The 21,301-nt window shown below is 31.1% G+C and overlaps 1 protein-coding gene and 1 long non-coding RNA gene across 2 annotated transcripts; both read right to left on the bottom strand.

Annotated features, from left to right (window-relative positions):
* Positions 1 to 228: 228 nt before the first annotated feature.
* Positions 229 to 8,823, bottom strand: LOC132728187 (uncharacterized). The gene is made up of 3 exons (XR_009625453.1): positions 8,692 to 8,823; positions 3,330 to 3,432; positions 229 to 1,991 (listed from the first exon to the last, which is right to left on the bottom strand). It is a non-coding gene; the product is annotated as an uncharacterized LOC132728187 (long non-coding RNA).
* A 9,405-nt stretch (positions 8,824 to 18,228) lies between these two features.
* LOC132728186 (uncharacterized) lies at positions 18,229 to 19,503 on the bottom strand. The gene has a single exon (XM_060713817.1). The coding sequence runs from the start codon at positions 19,501 to 19,503 to the stop codon at positions 18,229 to 18,231; it is 1,275 nt and encodes a 424-aa protein (XP_060569800.1).
* Between the last annotated feature and the right edge of the window lie 1,798 nt (positions 19,504 to 21,301).

The following is a 21,301-nucleotide window of genomic DNA, read 5'->3' as shown; positions in this document are numbered from 1 at the left end:
AATTGTAGTGTTTTGGAGTGTTTTTTTTCTATCACATTTCCGATAGTGTATACATTAAATTAAAAACACATGTCATATCTTTATTCATAGTTAATTGAAATTTGTCAATAATGATGGTGAGCAAAACACAAAAAATACTGTCATTACACAAATGGTTATAAATCTTAAGTACAGGGGTGATTGGACAACTATGAGCAATAACAACACAATTGATGTATATGCTAACTTTTATTTAAAGAAATACCCCTATAAACGTAACACAATTTTAATAATTACCCTATAAAAACAATTATTAAAATAAATGAATATCTTTTCTAATTCATTCTTCACACTAAATACAATGTATACTGTCAGTGAATGAAATAATATCTCTATTATCGTAAAAAAGGCAAACATTTGGCACTAACTTAACATAATTATAAAGATATAATATGCAAAATTTGATATGTGAAAATATTGAAAATACATGTAGCTATACACTGTCTCTTTGTAAATATAAATTAAATGTTTTGGCTTAACACAAAAAAGATATGTTATGTTTTAAACTTACACACTAGGTGGACATAATAGTGCCTTTAAGAAAACTGGCATTGTTTTAAAAAAATGGCCAACTTTACTCGACCCGTAGTAGGGAAAACAGCTTTCCAAACATAGTTTTTGAGAAAACTTATTTCACTCAAACGAGAGCATAAAAGTTGTGTAATAAAATGCATTATTTCAAGAAATAAATCTATAACTGGCTAAATGTATAATTTAACAACAAGAACAACACATTTTCCTCCTTGTCGTTTCTCTAACGAAATTCAACAGTGTTTTAATATTGTTATAAATTCTTCATGACAAGAGAATCCCCGAAATATTAACAAAAATATAAAAAGGTAATAATCACAAGTTTTTTTAGACTGTTCAGGAGGAATAACGGACATTACAACATCTCTCTCGTTCTCTAGCACCGATTTCAATTGTATTCATTCCTAAACACTATCAACAATATAACAACACAATTATGAAGGGAGAGTCAATTTTAACATCCTACACACAGTACTCAACATTTGCTATTTTGAGCAATAAATCTGGAGAAGGAAGACTCGTATATACCAATGAAATGCAACGATAAATAGTTGAAATTCGCAGACTACATTTTAATGAAAGAAGGTGGGAATCTCAACATCTCTCGGACCCTGTAACACCGAGTGACTTTAGCGTTATTCAATCATGCACACCTTAATGATCCTGAAGGAACATATAGCAATTCTGACCCTACAAAATATCCAATTCATATTTACATTTTTGATTGCGAGACCTTTTCACATCTTTTCATGGTAATTGACTAGAATTATTATTTGATTTGTGTATAATAATGTTTTGCGATACAAAAAACATTACCATGTAGGTTATAAACAACCAATTACAGCTATATAATGGATAGAAATTAGAAACGATGAAACGAGGACATAAATAACAAATGAGAGAAAAAATATGATAACATGTAAACAAAGCAGATAACACTTAACAGATCACAGCTATGCATGAAGTAAAATGAATATGTACGTTGCAGCACATTATTGCACTGTAGGTTTAATAAAATAAAGTATGGCGATGAAAGAAAAGCAGAATTGTCCAGCCTCTGAAAAAATCTCAAGTTTTAAAAGCAGATTGTTAAATTGATATTATACAAATGTCCACATTAATTTTAACCCTTCGTTGTTTTACGCGCGTGAGATTCAGTTTCTATGCCCGTAACTGTCATGATTAAGATCTAAATGGCAATTCCAAAATGGTATGCACAAAAGACTTAATTTTTTTGCGGCAAACAGGACAAGATGTGTAGAAATGCTGGCAATCTTGGCATACAAGTAGATGTCCACATTCAAGGAATATACATGCACGCAGTTTCTGAAGGCAAATTAGGCATATTACATCGGCAGGAAGTTGTTCAATCAAATCTTTAGACAACACATTAGCCGTCTCATATCTCAACACTCCCAAACCTAAAAATATAAAACAGAATATCATGGTTTTAAACCTTAGAGAACCATATTCTTCACTTTTCATTTACAGGTTATTTTATGAAAAATAGATAAGCATCTGTGAAGATTATTTTCAATCAGATGATTATAAATGTCATTATTTTGAATTTTGAATGTCGCATGCCTAAATACTAGTGTGATGGAGCGTATGCGGTAGCTTGTGGACAGAAGCAAGCTTAATATTATAAAGACTGCAATATTATCACTTTTTGTATGTTTACGGATCCCTTTTCATTATTTGACAAATGATTTACTAGATGCAGACTCAATTTTTTTTTCTCTGTTTACAATATTAGTCTAACTGTGATAAAATAACTGTGATCTAACTGTGATTATATTTAATTGAAAGTTTTTATTTGCACTGGATTAAGGCTCTCTATGTCATGCCACCAAAACTGGGGACCACAAAAGAAAGGAGAGTCTCTTTTATGTGCTATCCTTGTTACTGGTGTGCATGTCATGGCTTAATTATTCTCGTGTATGTTTTAGATGTTTGTACCAAACACATTTTAAATGTCCATGAATATGTATTATATACTGAAATAAATCAATCAAAAACAACTCATACATCTTTACCTGGTGCTTTTAGCTGTATGATAAAGAGTCCCTTTTACATTCTTTGATAATTCAACCTTAACTCTGCTAAAGGCGAAAATGATTCGTTTTTGCCTCCAGCATAGTGCCAGAACAGCATGCACAATCATGCAGTCTGACCAGGCTTTACACTGTTGGCTGGCCAACTTCAAATTCTCATCTTGATATACTTGAAATTGATAATGGACTGCTCCAAAATGGAAATTGGAAGTCCATTTAAGAAATTCAGCAGGTTATGGGTTAAAATATAATAATCAAGATCAGCAAGGAAATGCGGCGTACAATGAACGCAACCCCAAAACAACCCAGCAACAAGAGCCAGTGGCAAGGAGTCCTGGAGGACAGGACAATAATATAAATAATATTTAAAAAGGAAATAATAGTAACCGACAAAGAAATTAAAGAAAACAAATAATTGATTGATTGATTGATTGATTGATTGATTGATAGGCCCATAAAGTAAAAGAGCATAGGGAGAAGGGACTCGAGATTCGGGAAAGGGAGAGGCAAACATTAAAGGCAAAAGGGAAGATACTTACCGTAGACGAGAAAACAAGGAGGGACACAAACAAAATGTGATCAAAACGGTATGAAACAACCAAGACATACATCTGAGGAACACAGAGAGGCGCCGCCTTAAGGTGTTCGAAAGGTGTTCTAAAACATAAATGCGGTTATTCCATACCAATGATAATTTTAACCTACTTTTGTTTTTGCAAATCGAATCCCAGCTTTCTGAAATAGATATGCCATTTGAGGTTTCAGTGGTCACAAAATTTCCCTTTTCACTACGATATACGGGGAATGCCTGAAAATAAAAACAAAATGAACCCCTGTTTAAATTATTATTAGACGGGCATATTATTCTTTATTGGCGTCATACTGTCACTATAATGACATTATATCCATCCCAGATTTTGAAAGGAAATTTTCAACATTATATTCTACACATAATACTGATATATAGTAAATTGCAGAGATTACAGAAGATGACGTTTAGCGTTATTCTTAGTATCTTGCCATAAAAGTTTGATAAGTAATAAACATTTCTAATGCAATAATCGAAACTAAAAGGATACAACATAATGACATGATTAAAATTTCAAAATACACGAATAAACGGTATGTGATACTATTTTAAAAGCGTTTTCTTTATTAAGCATACCATACGTAACTTTAATTGTTGTACGGAGGTTGTTGTACAGAGGTTTATATCTAGTGTTACCAATGTTATTCTTTAACAAAAATAAATGCGACGGATATTTAACGGTAGACCTTTATTCATGTTTTAGGCAAACAATCGAAGCAAAAATGAAGGTTGAGTTTCATACATATTTGATCAGCCTTTGGTGCGTTTGTTTTTTCAAATAAAGAAAACAAAAAATGCTACAAGTTATCAAATTACATGATCGCGCGCGTAAAGCAATTTACTACCGGCTTCAACAACTCTCAAATATGTGCAGATAAGATTTATGGTCACATCGACAGTGTTAAGTTTCATATTTTTTTAGTGAATGACAACCTCAGAGGCTCGTCCGTGTAATATTTTACGTAAAAGCAGTTATATGACCGGATATGACTGGCACAGCTAGGGAGCAAAGCCTTTGGCGGAATTTGAACTCTCATTAAGAAATTAATCAGAAAAGATTTTCAAGTTCACCAAGTTGAATGCATAACGCATGTAATAAAACGCATATACATGTATTAAGATACTTGTATATAATTTGACGAGACAAGCTGAAATTATTAATCTTGATATAATTTAAGTGGACAAAGATTTGACATGACTCTTATCTATCCTAAAATTTACAAAGTGGTCTGGTACAAATGTACATGTCCTCAAATTCATTGTCAGCAAGTAGACCTAACAAAAAATATACATTTCATCAATTTCAAGGTCAGCAGATTAGTCTACCACAAAATAAGTATGTCCTCAACTTAATGGTCAGCAGATTGGTTTAGCACAAAATATACATGTCTTCTAATTCATGGTCAGCAGATTAAAGTTGCACGCCTCCAGATGAGCGAAAATATTTCAATAAAATCAAACTTGAGAAAAATGTACTAAGATTTAAGGAAAAATAAAAATATTCAAGAATAAAGTATTAATTTACATGTTATGTGCGATTAATGACTGACTTTTCACCATTGATAACAATATTTCTACTGCGTTACTAACGCAGTAAGGGCTATTTTTGTATATTTTGTCCTCTTTTTTGTAATTTACGTGGGTTGCAAGTGCCATTGATAATGTGTAAATTACTTCCTTTTGGTTATTTCAATAAATAATACTGTTAAACACATTTTCAAAATTTTCATGAAAATAAGGATGATTCTGGAGGCTCAATATCCATGTCATCAATTTCATTTTCAGTAGTTTGGTCTAGCTCTTCTATTTCATGGTCAGCAGAGTGATCTAACTCACAATATACATTTGTAAATGTGTTCTATTGCATGGTCAGCATATCGGTCTAGCACAAAATATCCATATCTTCCGTTTCATTTTCAGCAGAATATTCTAGCAAAGAAATATACATGACATCAATTTCATCAATGACAATCAGTGGTCTACCAAAAAGAATACCATGTCATCAATTTCCTTGTCGGCGGATAGGTTGAGCACAAAATAAACATGTCATCAATTTCATGGTCAGCAGATTGATCCAGCTTAAAAATACATGTCTTCTGTTTAATGGTCAGCAGATTGATCTAGCCCAAAATATACATGTCTTCTATTTCATGGCCACCAGATTTATCTAGCCCAAAATATACATGTCTTCTAATTTATGGTCAGCAAATTGATCTAGCACAAAAAATCAATGACAGCAATTTCATGGTCAGCAGACTGGTCTAGCATAAAATATACATGTCTTTTATTTCATGGTAATCAGATTGATCTAGTAAAAGATATACAGGTCCACAATTTAATGGTCAGCAGCTTGCTCTAGCACAGAATATCCATTTCATCAATTTTATTTTCAGCATATTGGTTTAGCTCAAAATATACATGTGTTCTATTTCATGGTCAGCAGATTGGTCTAGCACAAAATATAAATGTCATCAATTCCATGGACATCAGATTTATCAAGCACAAAATATATCCATGTCATCAATTGTATTGTCAGCAGATTGGTTTAGTACAATATATAATATCTACTATTTCATGGTCAGCAGATTCATCTAGCACAAAATCAAGATGTCATCATCTTCATTGTTAGCAGATTATCTAGCACAAAAATAAACATGTCCTAAATTCAATTGTCAGCAGTGAAGTCTAGCACAAAATATCCATGTCATCAGTTACTTTGTCAGCAGCTTGGTCTAGTACAAAATAATTGTTTTTTACCACAAAATAACCTTAGCATCAATTTCATGGTCAGTAGATTGGTCTAGCACAATTTATACATGTCATTAATTTCCTGGCCAGCAGTTTGGTTTTAGCACAAAATATAAATGTCCCGAATTTCACGGCCAACATATTAGTCTAGCCCAAAATAATTGGTCTAGCACCAGATATCTTTGTCGTCAATTTCTCTTTTGAATTCCTGGTCAGAAATTAAGGTTTGCTTGAATCAAACAATGACGTTAATTATATCCTGGTCAGTAGATTGAGAAACAGACCATGCCAAAACTTATTTTGTCACTTGCTTGATATATCACAAAGAAAGTCATGCCATTATGTTTATGGCCATACATCCATCTTTAATACTATTTTCCTATTTGTCTTAAAAGCACATGCATCAAACACAAATTACATGTCACTTTTTACTTATAATCAGTTTAGTCTAACACATAAGGCATGTCATCAAGTTTAATCCGAAAGCTGGTGGAGCGCAAGTAAAGCCGAATCTTTATTTTCCTGATCAGCTGATTGGTCTAGCATACATCAAGCCAATTCGGTATTCTTTCCTATTTGGAATATAAGTTAAGAGCTCACTTAATTTATTATTATCCTGCACAAGTCAAGTTGTGTTTATCTGGTCAGCAGAGAAGACTAGCAAAATGTAAGTTTTGTTATGTTGTTCTGGTCAACAAATTGGTTTAGCAAAAAGTAAATCGAGTTGTGTTCCTTCCTGTTCAGCAGATTAGCCTATCAAAAAGTGTAAGTCGAGTTGGGTTTTTCTGGTCATCAGATAGTTCTAGCAAAAAATGTTAGTGGAGTTGTGTATTCCTGGTCAGCAGATTGGTCTAGCAAAAAAGTAAGCCGAGTTGTGTTTTCTGGTCAACAGATTGTTCTAGCAAAAAATGTAAGTGGAGTTGTGTATTCCTGGTCAGCAGATTGGTCTAGCAAAAATGTAAGTCGAGTTGTGTATTTCTGGTCAACAGAGTGGGCTAGCAAAAAAAAGTAAGTCAAGTTGTGTTTTCTTTGTTGTGTTGTAGAACAAAATATCTAAGTCATTATCTTTTTGAACAGCTGATCGTTCTAGTACAAGGAGTCATGACACAATTTTCATGACCAGTTGATTGTTGTAGGACAAAATAACTGTGATAAATTTCCTTTTTAGTAGATTGGTCAAGCACATGAACAATATTGTTATCAGTTTTATGATCATATAGTTTTATATGACAAAACTAAAATGACCACTCATCAGGTTCCCTGTCAACATATTTGTCTTATACAAAATTAATCATTTTATTATTAGTCTGTTTCATTAGTTGATCTTAAAAAGTATAACAGATATTTTTCTAATTAACAGATTAATCAACATTTACAATGTAAATTGGGTCAGTATTGTAATGGTCAGCCGAAAAGTGTTGCACAAAAATCATAACATTATTTCCCTCATTTGCAGACTGATTTATTACAAAATAAATTCTGAAGAATGATTCTGATTTTAGCATATTGAATTGGCACACATTAACATGTATCATTACTTTCTTGGTCAGCAGATTTCAGCAAGTTGAATAAGCACAAACATAATCATGTGACCGTTTCCTTGGTCAACATTTTAGATCTTTCACAAAGAAAACATTGTTCAGTTTAACTGGTTTGCAGTAATAAAATCATTTTACTAGTAAACTGGTCGATAAATAATAGGATATACCAAGTGTAGTCATTATGTTCCCAGTCAGCTAATTAATTGAGCTCAAAAGTATTTATGTCATTGTTTCCCAGGTCGGCTGGCTCACTTTGTAATATATATATCCTATAATTATTTCTTCAACATGTTCTTCACTTCTTAATTGGCCTTCAATTGTCTGTCCCAACTGAAGTGCTGTAGACCATATTTATTATGGTTATAATGTTTTCCCTGAAGATCAGTCAACAACAAACTAATTAACCTCTTCACATACTTCTGGTCACAAATTTGAATGTGTTTTATCATTTCATGTCACTATTATCATTATAATACTAAGACTAAATCAAGCTGATTATTCATTATCAAAAGGCTCAATTACCCCTTTGATATTCTAAACAATAATCAGAATGTGCGATAAGCTTTATGATTGTCACATGATGTAAAAATAGATTGATCATTGAATTAATGACATTGTCAACAGATTGACCTGGCATGAAATGAAGCGTGCCAATTTTCTTCTGTTCTTCATATTCAGCTTTTTACTAGTGTAGTTCATTATACTTTTAGTCAACAATATTATCTTTTGATAATCATATAAAAGGCAAACACTTGTATCTTATATTTTGTCTCTCACAAATCACTGATACTGATATAATTTGGTCAAACGTAGCTGTCAAACCTTACCCAATTTACAACTGAAATATTTTATGTTTATTCATGCATTGAACTAAACATTCACCCCATTTCTATAAAATAAACCGCTCAATTTGCATATTTACTTTCTTGAAATAGATTAATTATTCAATTGCTATGAAGATGTGCTTTTCATTATATGAAAACCTTATTTGAACGTGGAAGTGATGCAATGGAGATTGCGTTCAGAGCATTTAAAAATGTCTGTCAACTTTCATCAGTAAACTAAGGCGCTTAATCTAAAACAAATGGAATATACATGCAACAATTAGAATATGAAGTACATGAAAAACTGAATATGTAATATAAAGGTCATTTCATGACCTATTACCACTGCAAATAAGAAAGCTTACCATTGTATTCAAGAAAACACGTTTAATGGTGGATGATCACTGTATAAAGGCGCTTGATAAACGGCGCTAGTATACATTCAAGTTATCGCCCTTTACATGATGGAACAGCTTTTGGTTAAAGTTTTTATAATACAATTATTATATGTAAAGAAAGAATATGAATAATATGTTTTGGAAAAGGCAAAATAAGCTCAAATACAATTATACCTTTGAAACAAGTACCAGCTAATTCCGAAACATGTTTGAATAAACAGACATTAAAACATTTAAGGGCAACTAAAGGAAGATCCAACGACTTAGTCACAAAACGCGTAAATATTAATATAAATATAATATTTGATTGGTTAATAGTCACAGGTTGTTAATAAAGTCAAATTTTTAATAACATGAATTATATCACTGGACGTTAAACTTAAGTAAAACTGAACGTTTTTAACGTAATTAAAAAAATAAACACTTTTTAATGCATAGCATTATATTCCATTCAGTCCGAGTCTTTTATTTACCGGTGTTGCTATTTTAACTCATCCGTACTATAATAACCATACCCATCATATTGATTACCATTTATCTATTTTAGCTTCTCATTGATTTAAATTATTCATCACAATTGTATGTTTGTAAGTTACTGTTAGACTTTAAAAAATGTAATGATTATATCTTCCCGTTTAAAGGCAGATTTGAGATTGGCCTACTTTTCGTAACCAGTTTTATTAAAAGGCAAAATCTTGCTATTAACAATAACTTGTAGTGTATCCGGTTAAGTGTGGTCTGGTGTGCTACAATAACAAAGTTTGTGAGACGTAAACTCTTAACAACTTCTTGATATGATTTTTCGGCTTTTGTACCATAAAAAAGATCTATTGCATTTAATAGTGCTTCAACATACGCATTCAATCAAACGAACACTAGCGAAGTATTCTTTAAAGAATATTTTAATACTAGAAGTTTTATAGCATGAAACAAATGAAGTAAGGGACAAGAATGGAAATAAGGGTCTCTATTGTTTGTGTTATCTTTTGTGTTGGTGCGCATGTCAGGGCTTATTTATTCTCATGTATGTTATATAATTGTACCGTAGATGTTGTTCTTAAATGTCCATGCATATGTAATACATACTGACATAAAATCTAATTTAATATCTAAACTTGCATTTCTATCTCAAATAAAGTATGTCTCAAGTAGTGTCGGAAATGTCTGTCGGACAAGTGGTATTTGAATCTTTCCTTACAGTATTGAAACTGTATTATGATTTATGTATAGGTTATTGGTTATATACAGAGTTTTAATAAATTAATTTTCGATCAAACGAAGTGAAGCGAGAAAATTAGTTTCTTAAAACTCTGTGTATAACCTATAACCGACTTAAAGTTAGCCCCGCCTATTCAAATCGAGTGTACTATGTAAAATTACTATTTAACGTCTAAATTTAATACATACAGTTGAGTTACAGCACTGTACAGAAAATACTTTAAACAAAAAAATTTAAACAAAATAGAGCGATTTCATCGGCAGACAAACTTTGGCGAACAGTAAGTAGCTGCATAAGTCTTCCATGGAAATGAGCAGATTAACTAGTGTTGCCTTTCTGTAAATAAGACTGCTAGCCTTAAAGCTGCATGCCTCCAGATGACCCAAAATATTTCAAGAAAATTAAACCTGGAAAACTTTGAGAAAAGTAAACGAATTAAAAATTTAAGTGATAATTTATATCTTATGTGCAATTAATTTTGTATTTTGTAGTATTTATCACCATACTTCTACTGCGTTACTAACGCAGTAGGGGCTATTTATGCATATCATGACCTCTTTTTGGTAATTTACGTGGATTTTAAGTGCCGATTATAATGTGTCAAGTACTTTCTTTGTTCATTTCACAATATTTTACGTTTAAATTCATTTTTAAAATTTTCATGAAAATTAGGAAAAATCTGGAGGCGTGCTGCTTAACTTTACTTTAACAATCAATTGTGGAAACTGTAACATTGTGACATTTGACGTGCCAGTATCGATCCGAATGGTTGTAGATTAGGGCTGTTATGGTTGTCCCCCTTGAGTGGTGTTCTGTATCTCTTCCAGTATTTCAACAATATTTCAAGAATAATTATCAACTTCACAAAGTTTTAACCTCCAACGTTTCGAGGGGATAAACCCCTCTTTATCAAAACTAAAAGATGAGATTTCATTTTATGGATACATATGCACAGACTTTTAAAAAAATCTAAGGTACAATTATATGACATACATGAGAATAAATAGCCTATGACATGCGCACCAAAACCAAGGATAGCACAAACAATTGAGACTCTTTTTTAAACATATTGTAAGACAAGATGAAAAAGTGTGATTGATAAAATAAACAGAAACTGCTTGAAAAAGAGAGGTTTATCTCCTCGAAACGTTGGAGATAAGAAATTTGTGAAGTTGATAATTATTATTTAAATGTTTCCAGAAATATTTCAAGAATAGAATGATACATTAACGGACAAGAAATATTCAGACAAGTTGCGCAACGGACAAAGGTCAACTTGCGGTTTAACTGTGGTTCCAGTATTGTCCATGAACAGTTTCAATCAAATCAAGCCTGCAATAGTTTCAATTTTAATTTTGCCTTTTTGGACTTTCTTCAGGGATTCTATTTCTTTCTAATATTTCACATAATAATAAAACTATCGCTGAATGCGATTCATACCTAAACCAATGTCCTTGCCAGAAGACGACTTGGAAAGGTGGTTAATGGAATACCTTTAGTGGAACAAATACATATACATAAAAAGAAATTATTTCTGGTGAAAAAAAGACAAATTGTACAGGTAAAAGTATAAGTATATATTGTCAAATCATGTTCGAAACAGTAACAAATAACCTTTCATTTTCCCAATGTACTAAAACAAACAAAAGCAGTGAAGTTAAGAAAATGGCATAATTATGTCAAAATGTAATTAAGAGTGGAAAAACTTTGCCTACTGAGTGTTCTTGTGACCCTTCATATATTGTATAGTTTCAAGTGAATATTTTTCTGGTTTCAGAGCTATTAAAGTAAATGTAAATTTCTATGAAATATTTATTAGTGGTAAGTATACAGTGTCTAATGAAATATTTACATGTATTACTGGTAAGTTTATAATATCTTTATATTTTAAAGTTGAAATAAATGGGAAAATAAATGTCCATTTGTGGCTGAAATATTTAGGTTAGTTCTTTAAAAGTATAGATATTGTGATAAATACCTGTGCTAGTTTCAGAAATATTCAAGTACATGTTAAAATTTAAGAACATTTTCAATTTAAGTCAATTTTTGACCTTCAAGTGTGACCTTGACCTTAAGCCGGCGCAAAGGTAACATAGGTTCTGTACATATCCTTGTTGAGGTGAACATTTGAGTAAAGTTTGAAGAAAATTCTTCCATTAGTATAGGATTTATAGAGTGGACACGACTTATTGTCTAATATTTGATTGTTTGTAAATTTGTAGACTTAAAAAGGGCATAATTTTGTAAAAATGCAATACAGAGTGATGAAACTTGACCTGCATATCTTAATTGTGACACACCATATATATATATACCTTTTCTAGTTTCAGAAATATTCAAATACATGTTAAAATTCAAAAATATTTTCTAAGTCAATTTTTGACCTTCGAGTGTGACCTTGACCTTAACCGGGCAAAAGGGCAACATGGGTTCTGCACATTATCTTGTTGAGGTGAACATTTGAGCCAAGATTAAAGAAAATCTTTCAATTAATGTAGGACTTACAGAGCGCACATGACATACTGTCTAATATTTGATTGTTTGAAATTTGACCTTCAATTGTGACCTTGACATTGAGCTGACACATGGGCAACATGGATTCTGCACATCTCCTTGTTGAGGTGAACATTTGAGCCAAGTTTGAAGAAAATCCTTTAATCGGTATAGGATTTATAGAGCGGACACGATTTTGGTGACTGACGGACGGACTGACCAACCGACGCGACAAAGCGAATCCATTATAGCCCCCCCCCCCACACACACACATTTTGTGGTGGGGTATAATAATAATAATAATAATAATAATTATAATAATTATAATAATATTAATAATAATAAAAAGCAACAAATATTAATCATAACTACTTTAGCAACGACAATTCAAACCATCCCTAATTGTGGTCATTGTGGGTGGAGGAAAAAATGTTCAACACATTTGTAAACCTTTATCGTGTTGGAGAACATAAGGTCTTTCATTCGGAATTAATATGAGCTGAGAAGATTTCCATGATTTTACACAATTCACATATTCTATACCAGATTTAGACTCTATGACCTAATTATTTACCCAAGTTGATCCATATTTAACTGGAGCTAAAATCATCAACACAAACTCAGGATATTTTGCTGAAAATGTTACCTCAAGAGTATCAACAAGGTTTTTCAATATTCTGACTTGCCTAGTTTTTTCACAGAAAATTACCAATATTTAAAAATCATCAAAACATTTTTCTGACAAACAACCAGGATATTTGGGCTGAATATGTTACCTCTCGTAGGTTAAAATATGTTAAAGCTACATGCCTCCACATGAGCCAAGATATTTTAATAAAATCAAACTTGAGAAAAGTGTTCTAAGATTTTTAAGATTTTAATAAGGTAAAAAAATTCAATATTAAATTAATAATTTACATGTTATGTGCGATTAATGACTGATTCTTCTGTATTTATAACTATATTTCTACTGCGTTACTAATGCAGCAAGGGCTATTTTGCATATTTTTACCTCTTTTTGGTTAATTTCGTGGGTTGCAAGTGCCATTGATAATGTGTAAATTGTTTCCTTTTGGTCACTTCACAATATTTTATTTTTAAAAACATTTCAAAATTTTTCATGGATATTAGCTTAAATCTAGAGGTGTGCTGCTTTAATCTATCGAATTAGAATTTGTGACTTAGTTTGTGACCCTAGATGACCTAAAAGACTTTTCTGACTAATTTCAAGGAAATTTAGACCACAACATTAGCCTCTAAAATATTAACCTGATTTTCCAATTTTTGGGCTGTATAACCTATTTTATATGCCTATTAATTCAACTTTAGCCAGAAAACATCGAAACAACCTTTCTGAATAATTTCTAGGATATCTGGACCAAAACAGTAGCCTCTAAAATGTTCACTAGGCTTTTCCATATTTGCTCTGTATGACCTACTTTTTAACCCCAATTAACCAATATTCGTACTTGAGCTAGAAATCACCTTAAGAAGCTTTTTGGCCAATGTCCAAGAAATTTGGTTAAAAACAGCTTTAAAAGTAAAATTATGAGTACTTTTGAAATAAGGATGCTAGAGTTATGAACCTTGTCATGCATGATGTGAGTAATAACAAGAAGTATCTTAAAAAAGTGCTCGGCCGAAGTCAAACATGTTAATTTGCATAGGATAACCTACTGCTAGCCATGCTTACCGCAAACAGAACATTTTATTCTCAATAGTTTTATTTCAGTTCATTCTTACCCGCAATATTTTTCCCCATTAATGATCATCTTAGATTTAAACAAAATTATTTACATTATTTGCTTTTAATCAAAATGGAATGTGATTTGAATAGGAATTTATAATAAAACAAAGAAGAGAATATAATGACTAGAACAGCTTAGAAGAGAAACCCAATCGAATGCAAAAGTATCAAAATGGCGATCTGTCATATTTGAGTTCATATATTTATTGAAAAGCTGTAAGAAACATCTAGAAAATATCATTATTGTGTTTTGTATATTCATTCTGACTTATATCTTTTCCATCGCGCTATCGAACAGACCCTCTACCTATAACGGGAAGATCTACTAAATTATCAATCGAACAGGCTTTTAGTGTTAAAATGACCAATGCAATATATTGATTTCTTTACTGTTAATTTTAGCGGAAGTCAAGGTGAAATTAGAGGGCCTTCGACCGAAAAATTAGCAATTATCTTAAGTCCAGAGTAGATACCATGAAGAACAAAAATATAACAATTTTCAAATAAATTCAATGAGCTCAAAAATTAAATGATGCTAGAATAAGATTAATTATTCATGAAAAACAGGAGCTAAAGTTATAAATATTATCACATATGACAAAGATGTTGATAAGAAACATATTGTTTTAAAGTCTGAATTGAAACCCTGATAAAATAAAGAAATTACTGTCTAGAAAAAAGGAAGAAATTACTAATTTTAACGGAAAAATAATTCGGAAAATATATAGATGCTAGAGTTAAGAACATTGTCATACCATTATCAATTATCGTATTAGAGTTTTAATAAAATTTTAAGTTGATCTTTTGAAAAGTAAAGAAGTAAGGGCAAAAAATAACAATTATTATTGAAAAGAAATCCAAGTTTATAGGGAAATAATTCTGGAAATATTCAGACTAGAGTTATGAATCTTATAAAACGTGATGTAGATGATAATGAGACAGAAACATCGGAAGTTTGAAATAGATATTTGAGAAAGGAAGTAGTTATAGTATATAGCAAAATATGAAAGAAGTGATAGTTGATGATCCACCTAGACTGAGAAGTGTCAAGGTATCCAAAACGATTTGCCGGTTGTGAAGCTCTTTGGTTGTTACTTTACAATTAAATTAGATTTCTTTTTCAAAGTTCTAAGATTTTATAAATATATTTCTATATTTAATATATTTGTATAATTTAGAATTATTATTATCATATTTTTATATACATTTTACTATACAAGTCTACGCAAAATAAGTTATCCACAAGTTGGACGGGATTATGATTTATACAACTTTGTAGATGTCTACTAGGCAACGCTACATTTAAACTCTTGGCATTGTAGTTACACAAAAGAATACTATTACTTATTACTTAAAATATAGAAAAGCAGAATCCCTAAAGAAAACCTAATACAAAATTGAAAATGTTGCAGGCTCGGTTTGATAGAGCCTGTTCATGGACGGTACTGGAAAGTGCAAGTACCGTCAACGCCCCCAAGCATCGGCTTACACGAAAATGATGAAATATTGAATTTAGAAATATCCGCTGGTGTGAAACTTACAAAGCACGGCCAATTTTGACAAAGGGCATGATTTATATTACTTTTGTAGGGGACCACAATGCGATATAAAAGCTTTGTGTATTATATTTCATTAAGAAGAAATTTTTTTAAAAACAGGTTTTTTTCTGTTGTTTTTTTTTTCTTTTTTGATAAAGCTATCCAGCTAGCTGACGGAACATCAGTTGTTCTACTTAGGTGCCCGTTCGTGCCCGAAATAAAGCACGGAAGGGCACCTGAGGTCTTTCTCCACCAGTAACCATATGACCAATACTGTGTCGGTGTGACGTAAAACCCAATCAATCAAACAAACAAAAAACAGCAGTTTTCTAATACAATAGAATAGAGAAAAAAAGAATCCCTAAATATTGAAGTAGTTAATGATTTTAATTATCTTGGGACAGTTTTTAATTATACGGGCAATTTTACATTAAATCAGGAATATCTGAGTGGTAAAGCTTTGAAGGCAATGAATGTACTTCTTTGTAAATTGAAAGAATTTGACCTTTCTCCCAGAACATTATGTCAGTTATTTGACGCATTTGTTTCATCGATATTAAATTATTCATGTGAAATCTGGGGATATACTAAGTCTAAAGAGCTAGAAAGAATACATTTAAAATTTTGTAAAAGGTTATTAAGAGTTCAACCTAACACCTGTAATGCTAGTGTATACGGCGAGCTGGGAAGATATCCCTTATATATTCATAGGTTTGTAAGGATAATAAAATACTGGTTAAAAATTGTAGAAACTGATAACATAATCCTTAAGACAGTATATAATCAAGCTTTGTATGATAGCAACAATGGTCATAAAAACTGGGTTTCAAATGTAAAAAAGCTTTTAAATGATTATGGATTTTCATATGTTTTTGATAATGTTAATATTATTGACAAAAAAATATTTTTATTTGAATTTAGAAGTCGCGTTATTGATTCTTTTAAACAGGAATGGTATGCTACCTTAGATAATAGTTCTGTATTGTATATGTACAAAAATGTTAAATGTAGTTTTGAGTATGAACTTTATTTGGATATCTTGCCAAGATGTTTTAGATTTTATTTCTGTAGATTAAGAATGAGTACTTTGTCTTTGTATAAGTTTGAATATAGAAATCAACTCCAGTTTCAATTTAAAAATGTAATTATTTTATTTGAAAAATATACAACGTTTCGACTCAAAAGTCTTCATCAGGTATACTTTGTTTACAGGAAATGACGTCAACGTCATATGACGTCAAGGACAACAACGTCAAAATGTAATACATAATTTGGCGTATTAATGCTATATGTAGGATCTTTATAAAAGATACAAAACACTGGTGGAGATGCAGTAAAAAGCAATGTAAAATAAGAAAACCCGCATAAACTACATATTGGCATGAAATTAGTTTTAAGACATATTAAGCAAAAATTAGAAAATACAATTTTTTATATATATAAAAAAAAAAAAAAAATATATATATATTAAAATGAAGAATTATAATCTACAAAATTAATAAAGAATTTTGGAATTCATGCCATCAGGAATAATTGTACCTAGCTTATACATCCATGAAGTTTCTTTTAATAATCTTTGCCAATTATTCTTTACTTTATCAATTGGCATAAATGAAAAATCTTTGATAGAATGCCCTTCAGAATTAAAATGTTCAGATACATTGGTAATAGTGTCAGGAAAGTGTTTAATATCAAATTTGTGGCTATTCATTCTTTGACTACATTTTTGCTGAGTTTGACCAACATACTGTTTTTTACATTTTTTACAAGTTATAAGATAAATGACATCTGAAGATATACATGAAAAATCACGTTTTATAGCAAATTCTTTAGGTATAGTAGTACTTGAAAAATTATTAGTTTCAACAATATTATTACAATGAGTACAACGAGGTCGACAGCATTTAGATACTGAACCAACCATGAGTTTGGCATTTAAATGAGTATGAACTAAATTGTCTTGTAAATTTCTCGGTCTCTTATAAGCAACAATTGGTTTGTATTTGTATAATTTACGTACACTTTCATTTGGAGAAAATTTCAATAGGTTCCAATATTGGTTAATTATTTTACCTATATTAGGTAAAGATGGATTATATGTACACACAAAGGGGATAATATTTTCACGTTCTTCTGATTTGTCTTTTAATTTTAATGTATCCTCCCTCGATAAAGTTGATGCTCTGGTAATTGTGTCTGTAATGATATTTTCTGGATAGTTTCTGGCACGGAAATAACCTCGTAGTTTGTCACAGTCTTTTTCATATATGTTGTTATTTGATGTAATTCGTCTGTATCGTTTAGCCTGGCTAAATGGAATACCTTTTTTACATGACAAAGGATGGCATGAAGAAAATTCAATATATTGATGGGCATTTGTTATTTTTTCATGGACACTAGTTTCAATTTCACAGTTATCTTTCTTTTCCAAATTTACGTCTAGAAATGTTGCATTTGTTTTTGAGTAGTTATAAGTAAATTTAATAGTGTTGTGATAGTTGTTAATTTCAGTAAAAAAATGTAATAAGCTCCTCTTCACTGTGGTCCCAAATGAAAAAAATATCATCAAGAAATCGCAGCCATATTGAGGGTTTTCTTTCACATGTATTTAAAAAGTCCATTTCAAATTTTCCCATAAATAATGAAGCATAAGATGGTGCCATTTTAGTTCCCATAGCTGTTCCTAAATTTTGTATATAGTTATCATCACCAAACTGGAAGTTGTTTTTTGTAAGCACTATTTCAATAAGATGTAAAATGTCTTTAACTGAATGTTGTTGTCCTGTTCTCTGATTAAGGTAATACTGACATGCTTTTATTCCATCATTATGCGGTATATTACTATATAAAGATGATACATCCATTGTTACTAAAAATGATTCTGTTGAAATATTTGTTATGTTTTGTATTTTTCTGATAAAATCTGTAGTATCCTTGACATATGAGGGTAATGATTCCATGTGTGGTTTGAGTATATTATCGACATACGATGATATCTTTTCAGTTAATGAACCGCATCCAGATACTATTGGTCTTCCAGGGTAACCGAGTGGTAGATCAGAATTGAATTGTTTATGGATTTTAGGTAAAATATAAAAAGCTGGAACTCTATTGTCACTATCAGGAACCAAAGATTCTTTAATAGAGTAACTTATATTATCCATTTGATAAATTTCCTCATAGATTTCTTTTTTAAATTGTTCAGTTGGATTATTTTCAAGTTTCTTATAATATTGGTCGTTTTCAAGCTGTCGGTGAACTTCTCTAATGTAGTCAGTACGGTTCATAACAACAATAACCGAACTTTTATCAGCTTTTTTTATAATGATATTTTCATCTTTTTGTAGGCTTTGCAAGGCTTTTAACTCTTCATTTGTTATTGCTTCAATATAAAAATCAAGATTGGAATCTCTGCCAGAAGGGGGAATAAAAGTAGAGTTGTTTTTCTTCTTACTGTTAATGTCATAATTATTGGTACTATTGTTTTCATTTCCCTCACTATTTTCCTCTTTTGCTGCAAAATATTCATTCAATCTGAGTTTTCTTGTAAATTCAAAAACATCTTGTTTAAGTTGAATTCTATTATGGGGTTTTGGTGTTGGGCAGAATTTTAAACCTTTACCAAGTAATCGATATTCAGTGTTATTGAGCTGTTTATTAGAAAGATTTATTATAGTGTTCTTACCCCTTTCTATGTCTTTCTTTATTTTCTTGTTTTTCTTCCATTTTCTCTTGTTTGTGATTCGAATGAATCGTCTGTTCTTTTTAGATTCTGTAGGCATTTGATCAGTTCCTGAATAGTTTTCTCTAGGTGTAATGTGTTTTTTCCATTCTGGTGTTGTATGTTGCTCTCTTGTGGTACATGAATTTTCTTGTATTGTTGTTTCCCCATTGTCACGGCTTCGCTGTATTTCATCTTCATGCTGCCTGGGGATATCTCGTTTTTTGAAACATTCGATGGCATTGATTTTGGCTTTGCATTTTTGTTATTTGTTTGTGCCAATGGTTTAATGTTGTCTCTATCATTTACCTCTTCTTTGGCATTTTTATTTGAATGTTCATAATTTGTTCTTTGCTCTCTTTTTTGGTTTTTGTTTTGATTCTTGGAAATTTGTCTTTTTCTTTTCTCATCATTGCGATTTGATGTAGAAATTTGTGCAGATTCTTCAATAATGTAACAGTCTCTTTTGTCAGTCAGCTGCTTAATTTTCTTATTTTGATTTGCAACAATAGTGTTCTTCTTTAATTCTGTTTTGTTGAATATTTCTTGTGAAATTCTATTCATTTCACCATTGTTGTTTAGTTTAGATCTAAGTTCATTTTCAAGTTCAATCATTTTTGGCTTTGACTCTTGTAATTGTTGATAATGTTCTTCAGAGACAAGTCTTGTAATTTCCATTGAGGTTTTTAACATCATTATTGCTCATTCTCCTGTTTGTATGTCTTTACTTTTTTAATTTGTAGTATACATATTTATTATTTCATTTTCTTGTTACTAGATAAATTAAGATTAAGAATTTTGAAAATGTCATACTTGCTATTACCATTATATTGACGTTAATACAAACTGGCAGATATTCTAGAAATAGAATTGTTAGAGAAGAAAGGTATTGTTTATGTTGTAATGCCTCAGACATTGAAGATGAATTTCATTTTGTTTGTATATGTCGTTGTTATGCAGAGTTAAGAAAAAAATATTTGAAAATTAAATATACCAGAAATCCATCAGTTTATAAATTTTTACAATTATTGAACTCAAATAGTAAATATGAATTAATTCAGTTATCCAAATTTGTTAAAGAAGCACTTGCTTTGAGAAACACATTGTTAAATGTTGAGCGTTAAACATCATTATTGCTCATTCTCCTGTTTGTATGTCTTTACTTTTTTAATTTGTAGTATACATATTTATTATTTCATTTTCTTGTTACTAGATAAATTAAGATTAAGAATTTTGAAAATGTCATACTTGCTATTACCATTATATTGACGTTATGCTTGTAAATATTATTGTATTATAGATGATGTACAATGTACAAATCTTAATAAAGTATCTGTTCTGTTCTGTTCTGTTCCTAAAGAAAGTCCAACACAACAAAATTGAAAATGTTGCAGGCTCGGTTTGATTGAGCCTGTTCATGGACGGTACTGGAAAGTGCAAGTTACCGTCCACGCCCCCTAGCACCGGCTTAAGCAGAATTCAACATTTAACACGAAAATGGTGAAATTTTGAATTTAGAAACATCCGCAGATGTTTTCATACGGCGGTTATCATGGAACCTTCAATGTGACACAGTAGTGCCATTCCATGAAAAGCGGCGTATGGTCCCCAAGTAAAAGAATGCTTTTGCCCTAAACGAGAAAACAATGGGCGGAACTAAATAAAATGGAATTTTGAAAGGGGATCTGAGGTTATGATGCCTGCATATCACAAATAAGACGTCAAAAGACAAATTTAAAAAGCAGGCAACATATCCTAAGCCAATGCAAAATAAGACACATTCCTTACTTACCTTTTAAACTTGCAACCAACATTTTCATATAACCATCGATAGTGATTCTGTTTATTATATTTATTAT

Source organism: Ruditapes philippinarum, unplaced genomic scaffold (assembly GCF_026571515.1).
Source record: "Ruditapes philippinarum isolate M1 unplaced genomic scaffold, ASM2657151v2 ctg4786_1_1_1_1, whole genome shotgun sequence".
NCBI lineage: Eukaryota > Metazoa > Mollusca > Bivalvia > Venerida > Veneridae > Ruditapes > Ruditapes philippinarum.
Note: the sequence above shows the minus strand (reverse complement) of the source record. Positions and strands in the feature narration are given on the sequence as shown.

Coding starts and splice junctions, on each gene's coding strand:
- LOC132728186 (XM_060713817.1), bottom strand. CDS start 19,503: ATGCCTACAGAATCTAAAAAGAACAGACGATTCATTCGAATCACAAAC.